Genomic DNA, 22,237 nt, shown 5'->3' on the forward strand with positions numbered 1-22,237 from the left:
AACGTCCCAAGAATGTATATATTATGATTGCGTGCACGATCTCTAATTTGCGTGTCAGTGTTTCTCTTCTGCCAAGGGTGTCTGTTGTTGAAAAGAAGGGATTGTTTAGCTTGTAGGATTATGTGACAATCATTATCGGAAATGGTCACATAATTGGCTACATATAAAGTGTATTTTAGATGTTGTTTTTTGTAGAGCTACCATGTAGAAATGTTACCAATAAATCATGATTATCATTATTATTCCCGGGGAGGGGACTCCTATATGAAACGGACGGGGATGCTCGTCGGAAATTTTGAAAAGAACCCCTAAAAGAGACCAATCTGGGTGTGGCTCAAGCATTTTTTGAGCCCTAAAAGATACCAGAAAACTAAGAATAGAATTTATATTTGTATATTTCTTCGTTTGTAACCCTAAACGAGACCATTATGGCTAAAAATATTGGCATTTTGTAAGAGAGACCAAAAATCTGAAATTTACAACCCTAAGCGAGACGACGAGAATCCCCGTCACTTTCATATGCGAGTCCCCCCCCCCCCCCACGGGTTATTATTAGCACTGCTTAACTGGAAAAAATCACAACAATAGAAGTGTGAGTGAGGGTCTGAATGGGGTTTAGTGTTTAGTGTTATTTGCCCATAATTTTAAATGTTTGCTGTTACATTGGCCAATTTTTTAATGTTTACTGTTTTTTTAAGAAAATACTGTTAAAAGTCTCCGGATATCTTCGGGAGTCTTTGGAAACCTTCGGCAGTCTTCGGGTTTGATTTGTGGTTAATGTTTCATGTTACAGAGCCAAAAAGTCAAGTGTTTAGTGTTATCGAGGTAGCCCCATTCAGACCCTCGTGAGTGTTGTCGTTACAGATTAAAACTCGAACTGTGATCCAACACGCTATTCTCATTCATAATTATGACGCGGAATTCACAAGTGCGTGGATTACATAACCCTGTTTGTTTATAGATAGTTGTATTATGTAATGCCTAATCAGCATGTGCACAATCGCGGTATTTAAAGATCTCTTTGCTTAGTTTCGGGACATTTCGAAAGAGATACGCAAGCCGGGAAGTCCGGACGAATTTTCTTATACTCTCGCCGTACGTCGCCGAAGCCCAAGCAAGTAAATGGCTGTACCTACCCTGCTGCTGCTATAAAAACTACAGGACTTACACTGTATTTCAGCTTATATCCAGTCTCTGCCGTTTTTCCAGTTCCACAGCATTCCGGAGAAGCGGGACAACGTATACAACAATTACTCGGTATTTTAAAACATTTATATGCTTTCTTTTTCGCTTGCTATCTCGTTTGTTTATCGCGTAGTGTGCTTTATATCTGGTTCTGTTTATGGCAATTTATTAGCGGACCCCGTTTTTTACGGCTTTAGTAGCTTACGTTCGCTCGTGTGTCGAGCAGAGATTGGCAGACGCCGTGTGTTGGCTGTAGTAGCTTACGTTCGCTCGTGTGTCGAGCAGAAATTGACCTGGCTGAAGTTGTCTGCCAATTCACTGCCAATTCGCAATCTGCCAATTCGACCGGTTGAAGTTGTCTGCCAATTCGAAGTAAGCATCGAAAGAAGAAACTATACATTAGGAACAGTTAAATAACATTACCAATTGACCAAAAACATCTTTTACGTACATTTGAAGCCTTCAAATTTGCGGCAAACTCTCTCCGAACTCTTATACAAGACGCCTCATATCTGCTCTGTTTCGGTGTTAATGATTTTTTACTTGGCTTTTCAAACTTGGAATATTTAGCATCATTTTAAAGCTTGCCGTCTCAACAGTTCATCTCAATGTTTTCTATACCCATCTCAACGCAATAGATGGCGAAAAACACTCGCGAAAACCGTGTATTTATTAATTCACGCACTCTACATGGCATTTCCGGAAGTCAATAACTTATCACGTGACCTTTCAATCTTCAACTGCGTGATATATTTTTAAAGCTTACCGTCTTCACATTTCATCTCAATGTGTTCCTTACCCATCTCAACGCAATAGATGGCGAAAAACACTCACGAAAACCGTGTATTCATTAATTCATACACTGTACATGGCCTTACCGGAAGTGAATAACTTATCACGTGACATTTCAATCGTCAACTGCGTCATATATTTTTAAAGCTTACCGTCTTCATAGTTCATCTCAATGTGTTCTATACCCATCTCAACGCAATTAAATGTCGAAAAACACTCGCGAAAACCTTGTAGCTATTAATTCATACACTCTACATGGCCTTACCGGAAGTCAATAACTTATCACGTGACCTTTCAATCTTCAACTGCGTGATATATTTTTAAAGCTTACCGTCTCCACAGTTCATCTCAATGTGTTCTATACCCATCTCAACGCAATAGATGTCGGTAAATTGTCGCGAAAACCTTGTAGCTATTAATTCCTGCACTCTACATAACCTTACCGGAATTCAATAACTAATCCCGTGACAGTTAAATCGTCAATTGCGTGGTATACTTATAAAGGTTACAGTTTCCACAGCTCGACTCGACGTGTTCTTTTTCCATCTCAACGCAATAACAATTGAAAAAAAAAATCACAAGAAGAGTGCGTTTTGGAATAAAATGCCGGCTATTTTACTTGTGTGCACTTTGTAATTTAATAACATGTCACGTTACATATTAATTGTCACCAATGCCATGCTGTTTATTTTTAAGGTTCTTTCCTCTTGCTTCATCTCAATGTTTTCTTAAACCATCTCACATCCCTCCTTATTGATATTATCAATAGTTACTTAACGTTCCAGTTGTCATCTTGTTAGTACAGTGAATCATTAGATGTCACTGTCCTCTAAGTGTAATATAGCCTGTTCCACGCTTTCGGTTTTTGGGAACGGGTGAAAAAAGCGGGAGAACACAGAAAAGACGACCGGAATATTTCCCCGCCAGTTTTTTCGTTCCACTAACCGAGAGCCTGAAACAGGCTCAGGGTAACCACAGCAACATCTTTGCTTCCCTGGCATAATTCAGTTTTTTAAATGTGGTACAATTGTTTATGCAGAAGAGAATTGATAGTTATTCTATTAATTTCATTCAAATTGTGTAAAAATGGATTGCAACTGAACAATCCGTGGGGAAAAGACAATATCAGCAGCTGTTGGCTATTGGCGGGAAGGTGACGTTGACATTCCTTTCGTACTACCTAAATATTACTTAAATTGTATAAACGAAACATATGTAACAAACGTCAAGAGATAATTGAGACCGAAATATAAAGCCTTTAAAAACAGTATGTTCTTTTTTGTGTAACGCCGCGTCAGAGGAGGGACCCCTAAAGATAAACCATGCGATAGTGTTGCGTCGTTTTCATTCCTGTAGTATGGAAAGTCTCCCTAGTAATTGTGATTCTTCTCTTCCTTTTAACCTTATTTGTTTACTCAGTTAGGCTTAAAAATAAATTAATGAAAGCATGGTCTCCGATTTGCAATGTCCATACTTTAGGCTGTGTAAATTGCGTCCCGGGGATTGCGTAAAATTGCATGAATTGTCGCGAGTGTTTTTCGACATTTTTTGCGTTGAGATGGGTATAGAACACATTGAGATGAACTGTGGAGACGGTAAGCTTTAAAAATATATCGCACAGTTGACGATTGAAATGTCACGTGATAAGTTATTCACTTCCTGTAAGGCCATGTGCAGTGTATGAATTAATGAATACACGGTTTTCGTGAGTGTTTTTCGCCATCTATTGCGTTGAGATGGGTATAGAACACATTGAGATGGACTGTGGAGACGGTAAGCTTTAAAATATATCACGCAGTAGAAGATTGAAAGGTCACGTGATAAGTTATTCACTTCCGGTAAGGCCATGGTAGAGTGTATGAATTAATAGCTACACGGTTTTCGTGAGTGATTTTCGACATTTAATTGCGTTGAGATGGGTATAGAACACATTGAGATGAACTGTGGAGACGGTAAGCTTTAAAAATATATAACGCAGTTGACGATTGAGATGTCACGTGATAATTTATTCACTTCCGGTAAGGCCATGTGCAGTGTATGAATTAATGAATACACGGTTTTCGTGAGTGTTTTTCGCCATCTATTGCGTTGAGATGGGTATAGAACACATTGAGATGGACTGTGGAGACGGTAAGCTTTAAAAATATATCACGCAGTAGAAGATTGAAAGGTCACGTGATAATTTATTCACTTCCGGTAAGGCCATGTGCAGTGTATGAATTAATGAATACACGGTTTTCGTGAGTGTCTTTCGCCATCTATTGCGTTGAGATGGATAAGGAACACATTGAGATGAACTGTGAAGACGGTAAGCTTTAAAAATATATCACGCAGTTGAAGATTGAAAGGTCAAGTGATAAGTTATTCACTTCCGGTAAGGCCATGGTAGATTGTATGAATTAATAGCTACACGGTTTCCGCGAGTGTTTTTCGACATTTCATTGCGTTGAGATGGGTATAGAACACATTGAGATGAACTGTGGAGACGGTAAGCTTTAAAAATATGTCACGCAGTTGACGACTGAAATGTCACGTAATAAGTTATTGACTTCCGGAAATGCCATGTAGAGTGCGTGAATTGATAAATACACGGTTTTCGCGAGTGTTTTTCGCCATTTATTGCGTTGAGATGGGTATAGAAAGCATTGAGATGAACGGTTGAGACGGTAAGCTTTAAAATGATGCTAAATATTCCAAGTTTGAAAAGCCAAGTAAAAAATTATTAACTCCGAAACAGAGCAGATATGAGGCGTCTTGTATAAGCGTTCAGAGAGAGTTTGCCGCAAGTAAATGTACGTAAAAGATGTTTCTGGTCAATTGGTAATGTTATTTAACTGTTCCTAATGTATAGTTTCTTCTTTCGATGCTTACTTCGAATTGGCAGACAATTTCAACCGGTCGAATTGGCAGATTGCGAATTGGCAGTGAATTGGCAGACAACTTCAGCCAGGTCAGAAATTGGCAGATGCCGTTTGTCGGCTGTAACAGCTAAAACGTTCCGTCGCTCGTGTGTCGAGCAGAGATTGGCAGACGCCGTGTGTCGGCTGTAATAGCTAAAACGTTCCGTCGCTCGTGTGTCGAGCAGAGATTGGCAGACGCCGTGTGTCGGCTGTTATAGCTAAAACGTTCGCTCGTATGTCGAGCAGAAATTGGCAGATGCTGTCTGTTGGTTGTAGCTAAAATGTTCGCTCGTGTGTCGAGTAGAAATTGGAACATGCCGTGTGTCGGCTATAGCTATGTTCGCTCCTTTGTTGAGCACAATTTGTTTCACGACGTGTTACGGTTTTGGTCTCAAGTGTGCTCGTGTGTCGAGCTAAGTTGGCAAGAGCCATGCGTCGTCTTTGTTTAAAGTTTTAATTGGGTATCGAGGGTATTTGGCAACAGTCATGTGTCGGTCCGCGTTGGTGTGTTAGGTGCTTTGTTATGGTTTATCGGTCTGGAATTGATAAGCTTTCATGTCAAGAAAAATACAGTAGTTGTGTGGACTTTTGTTTAAGAGCTTACTGCTGTTTGAGTGTTAATGAGCTTAGGTTAAAGTGTTAACACGTTGGGCTAACGTAAGGTTTGTTACCTAACACATCCCAGTGCGGAACTTTAAATAGACAATTGTATATTTCTGTAGGTTTAGTTTGTAATTATTAAAAGCTCGCCGGTCGGCCGTTTTTATCCACGGAGTTAAGCATTTTATCCACGTTTAGACGCTACAACCTGGGTTATACGGGAGTTATGTTTATCCTTTACTTCTCCCCTAGCTAGAATTTTAACAATTCAAAATATTATGTCATTTTAAAATAATAAAAAGATAGTCAGTCCACCCCCTCCACTGGCCTTGTCGCGATCAGAAGGGTATTCTAATTTACACCCTATAATCCGTTTACGACGGATTCCTGGTCCGGCTTGGCTAGTGGGGTTTTTTCCCTTTTGTTCTTTTTTCGTTTTTGTCTTACGTTTTCCTTTCTCGGCAGACATCACTGGTGTTATTCTGTCCGCCTTAGGTCCTGGCGTTTTCTTTACTCTTAACTTCACTCTCATTATAAGCCACGATCTAAATACATGCTATGATATGGTATAGGGAAGTAACCCCACTAGCTGGGTTGGGCCTCTCTCGTGGTTGGATATACCGGTTGGGGTTTGAGGGGTTTTCTGAGTTTTGGGGAGAAGGTGTATTTTGTGGATTATTTCCTGTAAATGCGGAGATCTTTTGGCGTTTATACTGAAGCAGCAAGGTGCGTGAGCAGCCGTAGGCCACAATCTTTTCCCATATCTTATCCACGCCGGACAATGAGCGGCATAATTAATGAGTGAGAATGGTAAACTATTCTCATTCATAATTATGACGCGGAATTCACAAGTGCGTGGATTACATAACCCTGTTTGTTTATAGATAGTTGTATTATGTAATGCCTAATCAGCATGTGCACAATCGCGGTATTTAAAGATCTCTTTGCTTAGTTTCGGGACATTTCGAAAAAGATACGCAAGCCGGGAAGTCCGAACAAATTTTCGACCCTCCCACCTCCCCTTCGGCGACGTAATACACAGCTATAGTGCTTTCTCACCCAGTCGCTCATTGCCTTGGCCACAATCTTTTCCCATATCTTATCCACGCCGGACAATGAGCGGCATAATTAATGAGTGAGAATGGTAAACTATTTCTTTTCAAATTGAAAGTCACTTATCATGAAGGTCATTTGTGCAGGAATGCTGAAAACTGGTACAAAGTCAATCACCAAAGCTCTGCGCCAACTTGGATTTACGGTGTTTGATTGGGAAGAGCAAAACTTTGACTTTCTGGATCACTGGGTCGATGTTTTCCATAATGGCGTCAAGCCAGATGTGAAACGAGTTTACCAGAATGCTGATGCAGCCGTGGATTACCCTGGAAACATATTCTATGAAGAAATACTGGAAGTTTTTCCTGACTGCAAAGTGATTTTGAGCGAACGAGACGAAGATTCTTGGGTCAAAAGTCTTGTGAATCAACGTGCAGTAGCAGAAGCTGAAAGATTCTACAGGATGTCCATGTTATCGTCAACGGCGAGAAAGATCTATTACGTTTATGATTGCTACCTTGATGCTCATCTTGGCTCTCGTAATCCCAAATCCACTAGTGTTATCAGAAAGCGATATCGTATCCACAATAACCACGTAAAGACCACTGTTCCCGCTGACAAACTGTTGGTGTATAACGTAAAACAAGGATGGAAACCATTGTGTGATTTCTTGGGCTGCGAGGTTCCCAAAAGTCCCTTCCCACATGAAAATGTCAAAGGTTCGATATCCACTATTCCCATGGATATGTCTAGATGGGGCCGGCAGGTAAAATGGGAAAAAAGGAGAGGTATCTTTGTAATCTGTTCTGTTATCGTGATTTTTGTTGCAACATATATGGCTATCTGGTGTACCTTATAGGAACTGGGAACAACATTAGTTGACTCTAAAGTTGTGTTCACCTTTGCATTGAGCGCAAATTATGTCCTAGATTTTCAGAGAGAATGCTGAATGTGGTGGTCTATTCCACCGCGTAAAGACCGTAAAGGTACTGGTGTTGGTGATTCATCTGTTTTCGCTTTTCTCGGCTGAGTTTTACCAATAAATTGATCTTTTCTTTCTCCATTGCGCAATGTTGATTTTGTGACCACATTCAAAGTTTCCAGCCTCTTAGTTACATCTTGCCCATTGTTTTTTGTTTGTTTTTTTATCCGACCGACCGACCCAAAATTAGGAAACGCATTCAACGGTAAACGACCTTAACAGTGTCAAGCAAATTATCAACTCTGCGTTGAGGGTAGAGAATTTTATTTGCCTTCAAGGGAGGGAGAGCATGATCGATTTTCTGCAAGTATCGTCGCATAGATTCACTTTATTTATAAACTACGTTTCAGGGGCCGGATTAAAATTTATGATGGAGCATTCGACCTCTTTCGCGCCGCCAGATCCAATAAAATGGACATAGCCGAAGTTGGTGAGACCGTCAGAAAGAAAATATAAGAACATGAAGAAAAAAGAAAACTATTCGTACTGCATAAATTATCGATATACTAAGCATATAAGTGGCACAGATTATGAATAAATTGACATTGCTCAAGTGCAACGGCGAAGGAAATATACCAAGTGCGATAAGTAACCAGCTAGTTGTTTGTAGAATGTTGTTGGGAGTCTGTCAGGGGTGTTCATTCCGCTTGAGGGTGTTATAGCTGGTACATCATTACCCACCCACCCACCCATAATGTACTTAGCTTGCGCTGCGACTCTTGTCGCGTCGCCGAATTTTATCCCCAATCTTAATCCAAACTTAATGCGATGCGATAATTGTTGCAGTACAGAATAGTATACTATTCCCAATGGTCACCCATGGTAGATATAACCCCGCCCGACAGAGCACTATCTGACGTGAATAAAAACTTTTTTATAACAGTTTATTTAAGACTCAAGGTCCGACGTTTGCGGTATGTATGTATGTAAACCACCTCAGCTGTAAACAAGCTTTCTCTTTCACGCAAAAATGACTTAGAACTCTTATGCGGACCGAACATTGTTGCTCCAGGGGTGCGCTATGACGCGACATTTTCCGTATTTTAACACTGAATACAAATAAAATACTTATTTGTTGGGGGTCTGGGCTAATATTAAGGAGAGGGGGTTTTACTTTTAACTTGTTTGCAGGGGGGAGGGGGTAGAATTTTGGACTTCCCTCTCGCACGGAATGACCGAAAAATAGCCTGCAATGCAAGAGTTTTTACTGATCCAGCGTTTGATAATTTTGGTCGCGTATTTGGCCTTGGTGTTGCAAACGTAGAGTAGTTTTTCATTCTCCTCAAGCCTTTCAGAGTTTGAATCCAAGGTGGCGCTCGCCCGATCAAAATGCCTCCACTCGCTAAAATACGCCTGCATTGCAAAGAAAGAAAGTAGCTAAAACGTACAGTGGTAACATAATTTATTTCCGTAATGACAAAATGCAAACTAAAACAACATCAAAAGTATCAAAACAACTACCTATTTACAACTATTTTCATATTATTTTCCTTCTAAGCTTTGAAACGGGCTGATTAATAACCATTATACTTTTATATTTCATCAATTATATGAAATCACTACCAACTAAGCATCGGTTGCTATTTTACAAAACCTGCTAACTTTAGACAACTTTCGAAATTCACTTCGAAAATATTGAAAAACATTATTACGTAGTAGAATTCGAAGATTAAGTCAATAAGCAAACATCTAGTACCTGTCCACACATCAAATCAAAGTCCAAAACATGAAACAAGATAATGAGATAAGACTTCTGCATTTGGCAAGTTTAGTTGTTATATTTCAGTATGGTCTTATCCACACAGTAGCCTTAAACATTGAGACAACTCTGTCTGGCAAGGGGCGTTGCAGGCATGGAAGATAATAACAAGCGTAATACCATGGCATTGAACTAGCTAGCCTCCTACACAGACATTCTTTTGGTTCATCACGCAACCTTTCCAGGAAAAAATGCACGATGAGCCAAAAGAGTGTCTGCATAGGATGCTAGGACCGGCGTAAACAGGCTTCTTTAATATTATGTGACACTTGCATGAAATGAGCTTTTTAATATGGTGCGACCAAATCTTTATTAAGCTTCATACATCTGTTTTTGGCCTTTGAGACCCCTCTCATCCCCAGGAATTTTCAATTCCTTCTGTGGTGGTAGTATGGACATTTTCTGGAACCACACAATAACCCTTCATTGCCACAGTGGCAATGCAACCTCGTTTTCAGACGCTGGCAACGAGGTTGGTTGCAATGATGGCAAATGTGTCCCGAAATTGGACCTACGGTTTCGGTAGAAGGACACCAAAAGGGCTGATTTATCTGGGACAAAGTGAACTGTCAATAGCATAAAAGAAAAACACCACTTTGATACGTTCACTAGGGTCTGGTCTTATATATTACATACCAAAGTATAGAAATCACAGTAAAAATAAATAAATGTACTTTTGTTTACACAGTAATTGTCGCCACAGGACTAATTACTAAAAATGGTTTTTAAGAACTTCTATCATCTCTGAGGGTGGATGCTTCTCAAAACACACATTGTATATGGCAGTGAATAGAGGATACCTGAAAGAAAAGGTTCCAAAAAACAGTCAAGGAAGTGAAAGTGATCGTCCCAGTTAAAAAGCAAGTTTGTACTTAAAATGTCAGTAAACCTCAACACCTTACGGCCTTTTCTTGGAGGCTGCCACGACCCTACATGTAGTTGTTTTAAACAGACATTGCTGCCTTTACATGTATATGTGTTGAAAATACGGTCTTTCTAAACATCATCCTTCTATATTTACAAAAATAAAGGGTAACTGCACATAACCATCCCCAACCTGAAGTTTTACGTATTCAAATACTACTAATTTTGGATATTTCTTAACTACATATAGTTGAATCCCATAAACCAAACCCTTAATAACTTAAACATTCAATAACTTAAACCTTTTCGGATTTCCCTTGATGGTTCAAGTTATCTGGAATCAACTGTACATGTTTTCGTGGGTTATGGGCAAAGGAAAAAAGGTTGGATTTCTCTCTGCAAATTATAGCTTGAGGCTGTTGGAAACTAGAATACTTACTCATCCAACAAATCATTTTCCTTAAGAAGATGATAAACTTCATAGACTGTATGTGGTCCCTGCAGCTTCTGCCCTCCCAGGATGTACATTTCAACTTCTTCAAATGTCTTAAATACAACAACATCATGTCAGTCTTAAAGGGACACTGCCACAAGCTTCACTTCAAAACTTAGAGAGCCTAAAGAGTGGGTGGGGACAGGGGGGTCTGAACCTCCCGCCTCCTGTACCTCTTACTCCCGCTTCCCGTACCTTTCACTCCTGCCCCCGCCCCCTTTCCATAGTGGTTCCCTCCTCTTTGTCCCATATCTATTGTGAAATATAATGAAATGTTGCTAAAGTTTACTCGTTTTCTCCCGGTTCCCGCCACCTTAAGAATCCTGCTTCCCACCCTCTCTTCTCCCGCTTCCCACCCCCTTTATCCCGATCTCCCGCTTCCCACCCCCTTTATCTTGATCTCCCGCTTCCCACCCCCTTTATCTTGATCTCCCGCTTCCCACCCCCTTTATCCCGATCTCCCGCTTCCCACCCCCTTTATCCCGATCTCCCGCTTCCCACCCCCTTTATCCCGATCTCCCGCTTCCCACCCCCTTTATCTTGATCTCCCGCTTCCCACCCCCTTTATCCCGATCTCCCGCTTCCCACCCCCTTTATCCCGATCTCCCGCTTCCCACCCCCTTTATCCCGATCTCCCGCTTCCCACCCCCTTTATCCCGATCTCCCGCTTCCCACCCCCTTTATCTTGATCTCCCGCTCCCCTATCCCCCTCCACTAAAGACATATAGAAATCTATGAATAGTGGTCCAGGTTTGTTCAAAGTTACTATGTCAGTGTACTGAAGCTATAAATAGAGGATATTACATGGTTGCGCGGAGATATGAAATCTATCTTCCAGTGTTCTGTTTATATAAACCTACTAATTACGATGTTTTTGACGATTTTCCGAAGATTTCCGAAGATTTTCAAAATGTTGTCCAAAGGTCGTACGAATGTTTCCGAACATTTTCCAAAAATTTCCGAAGATATCTGAAGATTGCCGAAGATTGCCGAGGAAGATCTGAGGATGTTTCGACTTAATATCGATTTTCTTTGGCTCATTAAGCATTGAAACAGGGCAAACTTGCCAGAAAATGTTCCGAAATTGATATCTTCACATGTGAAAATAACATGTTATTTTCACGTGTGAAGATATGATTTTTTCGTGCGAAAGATTTCCTGGTATTTCACTGATGTTTATATAATAAACAAGTGATATTTATGCCATTTACTAGGTTCATATGTGACACGTGTCTGCGTACCATCTTTATTATTTATCACACACTTTACTTGAATCCTAGCTGTATGCAGGATGCATGTCACATATGAACCTAGTAAATGGCCTAGCTCACTACAAGTCTCTCGCAGCTCAGTTGGTTAGAGCGCTCAACCGGTATCTGGGAGGCCATGGGTTCGATTCCCATTGGGGACCATTTACCATCTTTATTATTTATCAAGAAAAAAATTACAATGAAAAGATACCGTAAAAACTTGTGTATAAGCCGCACTTTTTTGCTGAAATTTTGGGCTCAAAATCGTGGGTGCGGCTTATCTATGAGACAATTGCTTTTGAGGGGTGTAAATTGCCAAATTGCCTAGGCTGGGGTCAGAAAACGCACTAAAAACATTGAGTAAATGAATATTTAACATATTGAAACCTGCTGTTGTCAATCATTGCTTTTGGTAAAAGGTCTGGCCTTTCAAACGATTTATTTGCACCTCGCTTGAGCAGCTAAACTTGAGCTGCCATGGAATCTCTATTCCTCCACAAAGCTGACTATATGCAAAACTCCCATTGAGAAACAAGTTTTTATCAACACACAGCCTCATTGTCAGCTGAAATGGTTAGAAATCGAACTTTCAGTGAACTTTTCCATGTTGTTTACCGGACCGATCACCAATCGAACGTGACTCGACCCCAGACTTCTCTCTTTATGTCAATGTGTGGTTACTAAGCAAACGTTTTGTATCGTTCTCAATCTGTTGTGCTTGTCATTTCCAGTCAAATTTTATTGTTTTTCACTTTGGACTTTAGCAATAAAGACAATATATCATCAAAGGAACATCCTTTTTAAAAGGTATTGCGATTTCAAGTTTTTATTTTTTCCTCAAAATCAAGCTTCAAAGTTGGGGGTGCGGCTTATCTATGAGTGCGGCTTATACACAAGTCTTTAAGGTAACTGAATACTGACTGATACTCAATATATGTTTACCCTCGGATTTTTTGAGTAGCTTCAATCAGCTATATCTCTGTGCATTCCCACCCCAAGCTAGACAGTACATCAGGTAAAGATCAGACCACAACACACTCAGGAAACTTCGTGGCCTACTCTTTAGGATAAGTGTGTGGGTTCTTTTACGTCCCCTGCTGACCATAACACTGAAGATGCAGGAGATGGGGCCTACGGTTTATAATCCTTATCCGAGAAGACTAGAACATTTAACCATTTGCAGATGTCATTGCAAAGGCAGAATTTTCTCCTTAGTTACTTTAGGACCCTGAGTTTTGGTCTAGTTTGGGGTTTGAACGCACGACAGTCCGGCGCTCTACCAACTGAGCTAACCGGTTGGCGGTCAGAACGCTACAAAATTTTCAGCAACTCACCTTTCCTTTGACAAATTCCTCCCCAGCGATCCTGTTTCTTCCACCGTAACATGTGGTGATTAAGTCAGCCACTCCGCAGGATTCAAAGAATGTCTCCAATTTGACATCGTCATAGAATCGATTGGCGAACGCAATCATCTCCTTCAGTCCAATGCGAATGACAGCAGCCTTTGAGTTGTCCCCATAACTGAGAATTGAAAATTAATAGCTATTATTTAATTAAATTAATAAATTAATAGTTCATTGTGAATATAAGGTGGTAAAGGTAGGTAAAGTCTGCATACGAGCCTAGTGGCCCATCAGGTCAGAGCTTATCCTGGTTTCAGTAGCATGAAGCGACTAGAAGTATTTCTACTCCCCTCGGATGGGATGCTTATCCATCGCAGGGTCACTTCCCTAAACTAAATTTGCCAGTACCTATTTAACACCTGGGTGGAAATCAGAGATGCACTGTGAGAGTAAAGTGTCTTGCCCAAGAACAACTAAATGACTCCCGCCAGGGCCAGAACCTGGACTGCTTGATCTTGAGTCCAGCGCACTTACTATAGGTCACAGTGCCTCCCCCATTGTAAATATACCTTTTTCTCACTTAATTTCGCGAGTACTAAATTTCGCAATTTTTGCGATTTTGAAAAAATCACGAAATTTAATACTCGCGAAATAAAGGGAACGCGAAGTTTAAAATCGCGAAATTTAATATCATACTGATAATATAAAAAATTATGAAATTCGATCTGTTTTATCATAGTTATTCTAACATATCTAAGCTTCATGTTTAGGAGTTTCTTGTTTAATTTTGTCCATTAGTTATCTCCCACTCTATCAGTCGCACTGTTCGAACTGTTCTCTGCAGCCAAGTTCCTCAAAATCTCGCTCTTTCAGTCGTAGATGAACCTATTAGGGATTTAGACCGTTGAATACCTTATGTTTTGTTACGCGTATATTGTTGTTAGCTGTTTTTACGATGACTTTTATATTAATTATGTTGTTACAGTTTCGAGGTCAAAGCTTCATATTGAAGAATAGGTAAAAATCGCAAAATTTAATACACTCCAATTGCACCTTCCTCTAAAATCGTGAAATTAAGTACTCGCAAAATTTAGTAAGAATAAGGTACTATAAAATTATTCCTATTTATCAGTGAAATTAATATAAGCAGTAAATAAAATCTCTCACCCCAAAGCATCTACCACTCCAGCTCCCACTGCAACTGCATTCTAGAGCATAAAAAGGAAGTTCAGTTCACTTTGAGCCTTTACAACATCCCAAAGGAAGTGATTTTTTTCAGTCAAGAATGCATTTCTTAATACTTGCAGTTCAATAAAAGTGTCAAGTGTATTAACAAACCTTCAGTGATCCACAGAGTTCAACAGTATCTGCATCTGAGACAACATTTACTTTGAAAAAATCTGTGTGAAACAAGTCCTTTAGGATGGGACCATGCTCTTCAGATCGACAACCTGTTTACAAAAAAAGGTTCCTTTAATAGAGGTTTTACCATAAAATAAAGAATTGCCAGTTTCTATAATTTACTTAATTACTAATTAAAATACATTATCAGTCCAGGGGGGAATAAGTGCCAGTTGTCGTAAATCTTCATTGAAGCACTTGAAGAATTTCCTAATTATTTTATCCAATCAAAAACTAGCTCACGCACTCAGGAGTACTACGAAAGCTGTCCATGTATAAATGTGTCATGTTGCTTAGCAACTTCTGGGACAACAACCATGGGCTCAGTCACTTCTTGGAGAAGTAATGTCGCAATCAACTGGCACTTGTTTATGTTTGATTTGTTAGGTTTTTTAGGTTTTAATATTGTAATGTGCTTTTGCAATTGTAATGCGCAATATAAATTAATAAATTATTATTATTATTTGCAATATTTGTTTATTTATTTACAGTGTCCACAATTAGCACAACAGTGCTCAATACATTGACACTTAAAGTTATGTATTTATTCCCGCAACTGTATAGTTAGTGCTTATCTGTGGTGTTTGTCAGGGTTGCTTTGTTGTGTCTTTATTATATTTCAAAACATGTACTAAACAAACCCTGTGGAGCCATGATAGCGACATATGCCTGCCAAAGCTGTCTGTTCAAAATGTAATAAGCCCTACCTAAGGTTAGCCTTTTAGTCAGCCAGTAGTTAAAAATTTTGTAGTATTACCTATGGTAGCCTCTCCAAACATTTCTCTGGCGACTTCTTTAGCAAGATTAGCTCCCATGAGAACACTGATTTCAGGAATTCCCAGAGATTCTTTGATCATGTTTGAAACAAGATGTAGACCAGTGCTGGCATGATCAAGACCCTAAAAAGAAAGAAACAATTAAACTTGAAATTAATCTTTATAAAAGGCAAACTTAAGTTACGACATACATATGGTGAATCCTCAGCTTTGAATATTAAGAAAACCCCATCCTTGTCAGTTGCAGATATACCTGGCATTCATCAGAACCAGGGCAAGTGCCTTTTTAAGACCCCACCCCATTCTGGGTAGTCACATTTATTTACCAGGCAGGGGGAGGGTTGACTACAAGTACTGGTAGCCGCTCATTTTTTTAGAGTCAGTTAAGAGGACGAGCATGCCAGCACGTGAGGAGATGTGAGATGTGCAAGGGTGCGGAAAGAATAATGCATAACAAGAAATAACAGCTTAATGTTGTCATGATATATTGTATAAGAAACAGCTCTACCAAAAAACAGAAAGCTTTGTCGAAGTTTTAGAAAATAGTTTTCAACCATAACAAAAACTCACTTAATTTCTCACTCCATAACAAAAAAATAATTAATTGTCATACCAGGATCTCCTTCAAGCTGAGTTATTGACATTGTTTTCATTGAAAGATGCACTATTTAATTTACTAGCAAAGAAAACAAAAATTTAACTCTCTAGTGAGGGGCTGTAAACATGACAGGAGCCGGTTGATCCAAGCAACAGAATCAACACTGGCAAAAACATTTTCTTTCCAAACAAGAACGGATTAAAACGTTTTCAGCTTTTTTACTTTTTTCGGATTAATTTTAGTTCTCAGCAAACAGACTTTTAACTCTCAAAGAGACTGATAAAAGTGCTAAATATGAACTCAACAAGGGCCAAATATGCAATATTTTACTGTCCGCAGGTAAACAAGAAGCAGGCTTTTCCAAACCCCAAGAAAACCCCTGGTCGACATCAGGAGTGATTGGCAGCACTGGGATCAACCTCACTCCCATCATGTAAACAGGCCCCAAGATCTACTGACGAGTATTAAGGTCACTTGCCCTGATGCTGGCCTGCCGTTTAAGCATTGCAGTTCGGTCTATGCTATTCTTTCGGCACTGTTTCCAAGTCAAAATGTGAGTTTCATCAGCAACTGCATCAATTCTCATGAATTTACATGGAATACCAAACTGTTAAAAAAGGATCACACCAAAACACCAGAGTTAAGTTACGGTATATTATTTTATTTTTTGTGTTGACTGTGCATCATCCACCATGCCAATCACCTCACTGATCGACTAGCATTTGGCTTGAAACGCTACAATCTATGACAGAAATGCTGAGACACTTTGATTTCAAGAATGAGTGTATTTTGTTTAAAGACATTTGTTAATTTTGTGTTAATATTGCTCCCCCTTCCCTATTCAATGTCAGGATTCCTATGTATTTAAAAAGGGAACAATAAAATTTTACTTTGATTAAGGACACAGTTTTCAAGGATATCAAAATACCTACTGTACATCATCAGCATGGAATTCATGGTTAGCTCGCTCCCAACCGAAGTCAGATCGCTCCACAGAAAAAGTGAGATTGCTCCCAACAAAAGTCAGATCACTCCTTGTTAACAATAGTGTTAAGTTTAATGAATTTCAGTTTAACAGTGTTGAATACTTAAGCTTACAACAGATCGATCAAGACGATGGAGTACTCAACTTCGCTTGTAACTTTCGATTATAGTGTATACTAAGAAAGACAGCCAGACAGCTTCTCAAAGCCTGTTCCTTCCTGAATGGTCCAGTGTAACAGCACTCCAGCAGCTTCAACACACAAACAAACAGCTCCTTTAGGAGCCACAGAAAATTGAGAAACATGGAGCCGCTGATGGAGCGATCGAAAGTTGAGACCTCGATCGTTTTTGTCAATCAGGAGCGTCTGTAAATTGAGAACTCAATCATCTTTGTCAATCTGTTGAAAGCTTACTTTTCAACTTAACACTATTATTAACATGGCGCGATCTGACTTTGGTTGGGAGCGATCTAACTTGGAGCGATGTGACCCCAATTCATGGGACCAATTGATCTAAGATGTTTATTCGCGTAGCCGAAGAATTGGAAATGCGAATAAGAGTTGAACACAGAACTTCTGCAACATAACTTGTCATTACCTTTATGAGTGAAATTGCAATCACATTAGGCTTCACTACTTCTTTCATCTTTAAACAAACTGTCTTCACAAACTGAAAAGAATCATATATTAAATAACATATATCAAAAACAAAACGTAAAAATCAAGGGACATTATAATAATAATAAATAATAATAATAATAATAATAATAATAATAATAATAATAATAATAATAATAATAATAATAATAATAGTACTTAAATGACCACTCCCCCAATGGGGCTTTTCAGGGCCAATGTGAAACAAATATTTTTTTTAAATGAACATGTATAACATGATTAAAAATCCCAACTGGCAGGAGGCAGACCAGTTGGCTATTTACAAGCGTGGCCGAGGAGTTGAACTCGGGACTACCGAGAACAAATCCAGCTAGTGGTCAGAACGGGACTTGAACTCGCGACCTCCGGATTACAAGTTCGGCGCTCTAACCACTCGGCCACGCTGCCTCCAAAAGTGCTTGCTGGGTCAGGACAGCAAAGAGGTGGCTATGGCGGCTTAACAGGGGTGGCTGTTTAATTAAATAGGGTTTTAATTATATGGACAGCACCTTTTGGGACTTTGATAACTGGTGGCTTAAACAAGAGTGGCCACTTATTCTAATAAGGGTACAACTATACATTTAAAACAATGAAATAATAACAACTATATTATTATACCTGATGAGGTACGACAAACACCAAAATATCTGCATCCTTTGCAGCCGCAGCTGGATCTGGGTTTGCTTTCTGCAAGAAAGAGAGAAGAGAAAAAAATCAACCAATCAGAATGCTTTATATCTGGTGAAAAAACACTGGGCCAAGAAAATTTTCTACAACTCTTTGCCAAGTTGAATCGCTTGTTAACAAAGCTTGCTCATGCATGATCCTGCAAGCGATTGCCCCGGTCTTGGGTTGGGTAGTAGCTCTTGCAAGGCTACCATGAAAGAGAACAAAACACCAAACTATAGGAACCAGGCCCCTACCCCATAAAACAATAGCAACTTCTACACTAGAGGACCAGTAGAATTACAAGCTTACAACATCTGCTGTCTTCGTACTGTAAGGACTTTACTGCACTCAATCTGTGCTGTGACACCTCAGGGCTGATATTCGCCGAGTAAAGCCCCTGCACATTACATTGTTAACAATAAAACAGCCACTGTTTGCTCAGGGATTTTCCTTCTCAAATAGAGTTTGCACAGAAGTGGAGAAATCATTATTCCTTGCAAAACCCTTTGCTTTATATTTTTGACAGTAAAAATCAGAGTTGCAGCCAGTTGCTCACAAGTCCTGACAATTGCCTGTCCACTGCACAAAAGAAAATCCAAGATGTTCCAAATGCTGACATTCAGTAAAGGTTATTTAAATGTGAAAATCTGGCTTGTGCTTACTTTTTAATTGCTGGGTAAAACAATACTCAAATCAATCATGTAAACTCAATATTGTACTTTGTTGTTGTTGTTTTAGCTTCTTGCACAGAGATCTATTTCTTATTAAAAACATAAAAAATAATAAATGATAAAATAATTTAATTAACACATGAACAATCAGTCTCAATAACATCTAAATCCATCTCTAATCCAGCAAAGCAAACAGACTAAAGCTTATAAATATGCAAATAAAGAAAGTATGTTTTCACACGGCAAGCCCTTGGCACTAACAATTATGCCCTTCTTCTTGAATAACAACCCTAAAATAGCGCTTATTATGTAAGTTTAGGCATGTTCCTTGCCTCAGGTGTTTTGCTAAATGCAAAAGTACAACATCTTCATTTTGCATCAACTATGCAGGATTTTATGTATTTTCGCGATATTGAAGAGCAGATTTGTTTCAATGATGTACAATTTTTTGTTGACATATTTGTACATTTCTACATTCCAATTACGAACTCCTTGTAATGTTATTCACCGCCCTCTGAACTTACGATGTTTTCCGGCAGCTTAAAACCTTTCAGGTATCTGACGTTCTCATGTTCTGTGTTGATAATGTCTGTGAGTTTCTTTCCTTCTACCAGTTCTTCATAAACGTACATTTGCACTTCTTCTTGGAATAAATCTGGATGATCTTTCACATTGGCACCGACTATACGAGAAATCACAGAGCCCCTGCAAGCAACACAACAGTTCAATATCGAAAATTATATCATGCATCGTGCACCGGCAATGTGCGTGTTTCTGTTCCAGAACACCTCGATCGAGTCGATTCCAAGGCGAACTTTCTCTGTTAATGGGGACAGAGAAAGCTAGCTTGATCCTTTAGCGAGTTAACTTACCAGTTTCCAGAGCCAATAATGGCGACTTTTTTCGGAACCGCCATTCTTAATCCGTGTAGAGCTCGAGTAAAACAACCCAAGCTCATGCTTTCATGGTCGAACTGCTTTGGTAAACAAACAGCATCATGGGACATGGAGCAGAACAGGCCGCAAGTCACAGGACAACCAAGGTCTCATCACGCTCATATCACGCTCGTCACGCGCTCCAGCGGGTCACGCGGGAACCACGAGTAAATGTCTCTCGAACATAAAATAACGAAGGAAAAACAAATTTAACAGAGAATTTATTAAAACTATCTACATATGTTGGCCTGATGGGATCGATAAAAGTGTCCATGACCTTTTAAATTATGTGTTTTTTTTTTGGCTTATTGGACTTTTTGACCTTTTTCACTGGTTCCAACACCAAACAAATAATGTTTTGGCATTTTATAAGAATAGAAATTGGCACAAAGTGCAATGACGATTCACACCAACGGCGAAGTCCAACAAATCGCGAGTCCAGAGTCCACTGTCCAATCGGTAACACCAGCTGTCATACCATGCCAGGTATGACATACGGCGATCCGTTCTACAGTCGAACCCCAGGAGCCCATCATTAAGCGGCCAGTTACTAAAGTCCCGAAAATATTGTCAGTATAATACTGTAAATAAAACCCCTTTTAAGCGGCCACCCCTATTAAGCGGCCGCAGCCACCTTTCTGCCGTCCCGATGAGCGTTCTTCTATTGTTTTTACCTCTATTTAGCGGCCAATGAGAATGTAATATACGATATTTAAATAAATTTCCAACAAGCTCAGATCGTGACGGCCGATAAAATCATTCAAAGACGGGTTTTTTGTCGTCTTCATGTGATTCCGTTATTCCTTTTCAACTTATTTTGTATTGAAATAATGTAACCTTCTTAAAATACCTTATGCTAATTTCTGACAAACCCCTATTAAGCGGCCAACCTCTATTAAGCGGCCAGTTGCCATTTCCCCGAGGGTGGCCGCTTAATAGGGGTTCTACTGTATTTTTTTTTTTTTTTGCCAGATCCGTCAATCCGCCATCCGTCTATGTTGGGAAATGAGACTGAACATTTTGGCGATTCTATAAAAAACAAGACGCTAGCAGAGCGTTCACTCCGGCCCTGGAAGTGACATAGGGGTGGAGGATTAGGGAGGGGATTGGGTACGTATCGGAACTCCCGGGTATAAGAGGCTAAAATAAAACATAAAATACAATAGCAAAGATATCGTTGACGTCACCTATCGTTATTAATGTGCTTTTGTGTAAACTTGTTGGACATTTATCGAACATTAAATAACAGAGACAATGTTTGTAAACAAATATCTTACCTATAAAGAATAAAGAAAAGCTGCCTAGATAAAACTAGGAATATAGACGTGGTTTTACAGTGTGAAGACTTAAATGCAAACAAATAAACAAAATGACCAGTAACCTTAGACAATACTGTGGAACCCCGATATATAAATGATGTACCAAGGGACTGGCGAAACCATATCGTTATATCGGGGAATCGTTAAACGTCTTAAACCGGGATTTCGTTCCGCTGGAGTAAGGACTCGCTAATGAAGACTTGTCAAAATATAAAACCATCTCAATGTGGTACTTCTTGGTGCAGAAAAGCGTTTTTCGGGAGTTATTTACGAATCACGGAAGCGTTGCGTGACCACCAAATAGCGGCTGCGAAGGAGACTGGAATATTGTTTACACAACTCTGAAACTACATGGTTCCTTCCAAAAACTGAATTGGTAATACTTTCTACGCTCTTCATTTACTTAACTATTAATCAAACTACTTGTTTGCATTTTTCTGGAGTACTGGAGTAATTTTTTAAATCTTTTATAAAACACAAAACTAAAAGTCTGATCGCCGTTGAAAGATGATCAGATAACACCGCGTCTGTCTCGAAACAGATCGATGTCTAGATCTTCAAAACCTAAAATACCGAACTAAAGATGGACAAATGAAAGAAACTTGAAAGAAACGTTATTTCAGATTAATTTTCATAGAAGGTGAAGCAAAGAAATGTATTCAAAAGGTCTCAAAAGCGTCAATTTTAAAACTCGTGAAACAACCCTTGCACGCTTAATTAAATTTATTCACGCAAAAGCATTTCTTGTACTGCAGCGGACGGCTTTTGCATTATAATTTTTTACTTGACTTCTTTTACTGATCCTTGTAAAAATGTCATCTAAAATTCAAAGCAATAATATACATAACATTTGCTTTCTGAAGTCTCGGGAAGCCGCAGAAAGTCCTTGATCAAGTCCATGATTTGTATTCAAAACACACTGATAAGTACGTCGCGACACAGTCTTCGCGGCCCCGAAAGAAAGATGGATTTCTTAACACTACCAAGGTTTTAGCAATCTGTACTTG

At 39.4% G+C, this 22,237-nt stretch overlaps 2 protein-coding genes across 3 annotated transcripts; one reads left to right on the forward strand and one right to left on the reverse strand.

Annotated features, from left to right (window-relative positions):
* Positions 1 to 6,510: 6,510 nt before the first annotated feature.
* On the forward strand, positions 6,511 to 8,399 carry LOC144660018 (uncharacterized). Its single transcript, XM_078520560.1, has one exon. The coding sequence runs from the start codon at positions 6,658 to 6,660 to the stop codon at positions 7,387 to 7,389; it is 732 nt and encodes a 243-aa protein (XP_078376686.1). The 5' UTR covers positions 6,511 to 6,657; the 3' UTR covers positions 7,390 to 8,399.
* A 501-nt stretch (positions 8,400 to 8,900) lies between these two features.
* LOC144659421 (glycerol-3-phosphate dehydrogenase [NAD(+)], cytoplasmic-like) lies at positions 8,901 to 19,982 on the reverse strand. Of its 2 annotated transcripts, XM_078519848.1 has the most exons (11): positions 19,849 to 19,982; positions 19,501 to 19,681; positions 18,255 to 18,323; positions 17,578 to 17,649; positions 16,475 to 16,603; positions 15,380 to 15,521; positions 14,560 to 14,672; positions 14,389 to 14,429; positions 13,213 to 13,399; positions 10,575 to 10,681; positions 8,901 to 10,071 (listed from the first exon to the last, which is right to left on the reverse strand). In XM_078519848.1, exons 1-11 carry the CDS (start codon positions 19,980 to 19,982, stop codon positions 9,984 to 9,986), a joined length of 1,263 nt encoding a protein of 420 aa, XP_078375974.1. In that variant the 3' UTR covers positions 8,901 to 9,983. The 2 variants fall into 2 exon arrangements, with proteins under 2 accessions (XP_078375974.1, XP_078375975.1); XM_078519849.1 differs by lacking the exon at positions 16,475 to 16,603.
* Between the last annotated feature and the right edge of the window lie 2,255 nt (positions 19,983 to 22,237).

The sequence above is a fragment of the Oculina patagonica genome, chromosome 7 (assembly GCF_052425735.1).
Source record: "Oculina patagonica isolate OP01 chromosome 7, crgOcupat, whole genome shotgun sequence".
Classification (NCBI taxonomy): domain Eukaryota; kingdom Metazoa; phylum Cnidaria; class Anthozoa; order Scleractinia; family Oculinidae; genus Oculina; species Oculina patagonica.

Excerpts from the sequence above, each read along its gene's own strand:
- LOC144659421 (XM_078519848.1), bottom strand. The coding sequence starts at position 19,982 with ATGTCCCATGATGCTGTTTGTTTACCAAAGCAGTTCGACCATGAAAGC. Across the intron at positions 19,682-19,848 it reads ATTATTGGCTCTGGAAACTG|GGGCTCTGTGATTTCTCGTA; the intron begins GTAAGTTAACTC and ends TGTTGCTTGCAG. Across the intron at positions 17,650-18,254 it reads TGTTTGTCGTACCTCATCAG|TTTGTGAAGACAGTTTGTTT; the intron begins GTATAATAATAT and ends GATTCTTTTCAG.
- LOC144660018 (XM_078520560.1), top strand. The coding sequence starts at position 6,658 with ATGAAGGTCATTTGTGCAGGAATGCTGAAAACTGGTACAAAGTCAATC.